Source organism: Malania oleifera, unplaced genomic scaffold (assembly GCF_029873635.1).
Source record: "Malania oleifera isolate guangnan ecotype guangnan unplaced genomic scaffold, ASM2987363v1 ctg451, whole genome shotgun sequence".
In the NCBI taxonomy this organism is placed as follows: domain Eukaryota; kingdom Viridiplantae; phylum Streptophyta; class Magnoliopsida; order Santalales; family Ximeniaceae; genus Malania; species Malania oleifera.
This window is the reverse complement of record NW_026651987.1, coordinates 36,931-39,821: the sequence shown is the minus strand read 5'-3', so window position 1 is coordinate 39,821 and position 2,891 is coordinate 36,931. Positions and strand designations below refer to the sequence as shown.

General features: G+C 45.7%; 1 protein-coding gene across 1 annotated transcript; it reads left to right on the top strand.

Moving 5' to 3' along the window:
* Window positions 1–167: 167 nt before the first annotated feature.
* On the top strand, window positions 168–2,153 carry LOC131147187 (uncharacterized). The gene is made up of 2 exons (XM_058096956.1): window positions 168–1,021; window positions 1,109–2,153. Exons 1-2 carry the CDS (start codon window positions 168–170, stop codon window positions 2,151–2,153), a joined length of 1,899 nt encoding a protein of 632 aa, XP_057952939.1.
* Window positions 2,154–2,891: the final 738 nt, after the last annotated feature.

Below are 2,891 nucleotides of genomic sequence, written 5' to 3'. Positions count from 1 at the left end.
TGAATGGATGGCCAACGTTGTCCCAATAATCAAGAAGAATGGTAAAGTACGAGTTTGTGTCGACTACCGGGATCTAAATAAAGCAAGCCCTAAGGACAACTTCCCTCTCCCGCACATTGATGTGTTGGTGGACAATACTGCAGGGCATGCTTTATTTTCATTCATGGATGGATTCTCAGGATACAACCAGATCAGGATGGCACCAAAGGACAAGGAAAAAACGACTTTCATCACATTATGGGGGACTTTCTGCTATAAAAGTCATGCCATTCGGACTAAAAAATGTCAGAGCCACTTACCAAAGGGCTATGGTAACCCTTTTTCATGACTTAATGCACAAGGAGGTTGAGGTTTATGTCGACGACATGATCGTTAAGTCGCGAAATGAGAAAGACCATGCGTTAAACTTGGAAAAATTGTTCGAGAGGCTCCGGAAGTGCCAATTGAAGTTAAATCCTGAAAAATGTACCTTCGGTGCTACGTCCGGGAAGCTATTGGGGTTTATAGTGAGTGAGAAAGGGATTGAGGTAGATCCTGACAAGGTCAAAGCCATTCGAGAGATGCCTAGCCCAAAGTCTGAAAAGGAAGTGCGAAGCTTCTTAGGTAGGCTCAACTACATTGCTCACTTCATATCTCAATTAACCACCACTTGCGAACCCATCTTCAAGCTGCTGAGAAAGAACAACCCAGAAAAGTGGAACAAAGAGTGTCAAGTGGCCTTTGAAAAAATAAAGGAGTACCTTTTGAATCCCCCAGTACTAGTGCCACCAGTACCCGGAAGGCCTTTAATCTTGTACTTGGCGATTTCAGAAAACTCCATGGGTTGCGTATTGGGCCAGCATGATGAGACCGGGAGGAAAGAAAGGGCCATTTATTACCTTAGTAAGAAGTTCACAGATTATGAGTCTAAGTACTCTGATCTGGAAAAAACATGTTGCGCTTTGGTATGGACGGTCAGTAGGCTGAGGCAATACACCTTGTATTACTCCACCTGGTTGATCTCCAAAATGGACCCAATCAAGTACGTGTTTGAAAAGCCCGCAGTAACTAGACGAGTAGCACGATAGCAGATGTTGTTGACGGAATATAATATTTCTTATGTCACCAGGAAAGCTATCAAAGGTAGTGTCATTGCCGAATACCTAGCTGAAAGAGCCGTGGAGGATTACCAACCTATGGAGTTCGAATTCCCAGACCAAGATATAGACTCCCTAACCCAAGGAGAAGAAGACCTCGAAGAATGGAGGATGTTGTTCGATGGGGCAGTCAATGTTTGGGGACATGGGATAGGTGCGGTGCTCATATCTCCCGATGGGAAACATTATCCAGTGGTAGCTAAGCTCATCTTCCCTTGTACTAACAACGTAGCCGAATACGAGGCATGTATATTGGGTTTGCGGACTGCTTTAGATCGGGGTGTCAAGCGACTAATAGTAAGAGGAGACTCGACCTTGGTCATCCACCAGCTAACCGGAGAATGGGAAACCCGCGATTCCAAGCTAGTACCGTATCGAGAGTATATTCAAAAGATGATAGAAGGGTTTGACAGTATTAGTTTCTCTCACACGCCAAGAGAAAACAATGTAATGTCTGATGCACTAGCCACACTGGCAGCTTTATTCAAGGTAGAAGAAGGGGTGAAGATCGAAACTATTCAGATCAGAGTACAACCCGAACCTGCCCACTGCACGGTAATAGAGGAGGCCGACGGAAAACCGTGGTTTTATGATATCAAAACCTACATCCAAAATGAGTATCTTGAAGGGGCAGCCAGTAATGATCGAAGGACTATCAGAAGGTTGGCCATAGGTTTCTTCTTAGATGGTGAAATTTTGTACAAAAGAAATTATGACATGGCCCTCGTACGGTGTGTAGAGGCACAGGAGGCCCGACAAGTCATGCATGAGGTTCACGAGGGGGTCTGCGGTACCCATGTCGGAGGCCACTCATTGGCACGAAAAATACTTAGGAGCGGGTATTATTGGATGACCATGGAGAAAGATTGCATTAACTACGCCCGAAAGTGCCATAAGTGCCAAGTTTATGGTGATCGGATCCAAGTCCCACCGGCCCCACTTCATGTTCTCTCCCGCACCTTGGCCCTTTTCAGCTTAAGGCATGGATATGATTGGGCCAATAAGCCCAAAGGCTAGTAACGGACACCGTTTCATCTTTGTGGCAATCGATTATTTCACTACATAGGTAGAAGCCGCCTCGTATTCCAGTGTCACACAGAATGTAGTAAGTCGTTTCGTCAAAAGAGAGTTGATCTGCCGGTATGGAATCCCTGAGAGAATAATCACGGATAATGCCAAGAACCTGAACAACGGAGTAATGACCAAGCTATGCAATCAGTTCAAGGTTAAGCATCACAATTCAGCGCCTTATAGACCACAGATGAATGGCGCGGTGGAAGCAGCCAACAAAAACATTAAGAACATTTTGGAGAAGATGACAGAAACTTATAGAGATTGGCATGACAAGCTTCCCTTCGCACTAATGGCTTACAGGACTACGGCCAGAACCTCCACGGGCGCTACTCCCTTCTCTTTGGTGTACGGAATGGAGGCAGTGATCCCTGTAAAAGTTGAGATCCGATCTCTAAGAGTTCTAAAAGAAGTAAAGTTGGCTGAGGCAGAGTGGGTACAATCCAGGTATGACCAGTTAAACTTGATCGAGGAGAAAAGGATGGCCGCCATGGCCCATGGACAATTGTACCAAAGAAGGATGATGAGAGCGTTTAATCGAAAAGTGCGACCCCGACAGTTTCAGGAGGGGGACCTAGTGCTGAAAAAGATTTTACCGATTCATATGGACCCTCGTGGCAAGTGGACACCAAACTATGAAGGGCCTTACGTGGTAAAGAAGGCATTCTCAGGAGGCGCCCTACT

What these genes read in the sequence shown, in the direction of transcription:
- LOC131147187 (XM_058096956.1), top strand. Translation starts at nt 168, where the DNA reads ATGGATTCTCAGGATACAACCAGATCAGGATGGCACCAAAGGACAAGG. An exon ending in TCCAAAATGGACCCAATCAA is followed by an intron (nt 1,022 to 1,108) that starts GTACGTGTTTGA and finishes TTATGTCACCAG; the next exon opens with GAAAGCTATCAAAGGTAGTG.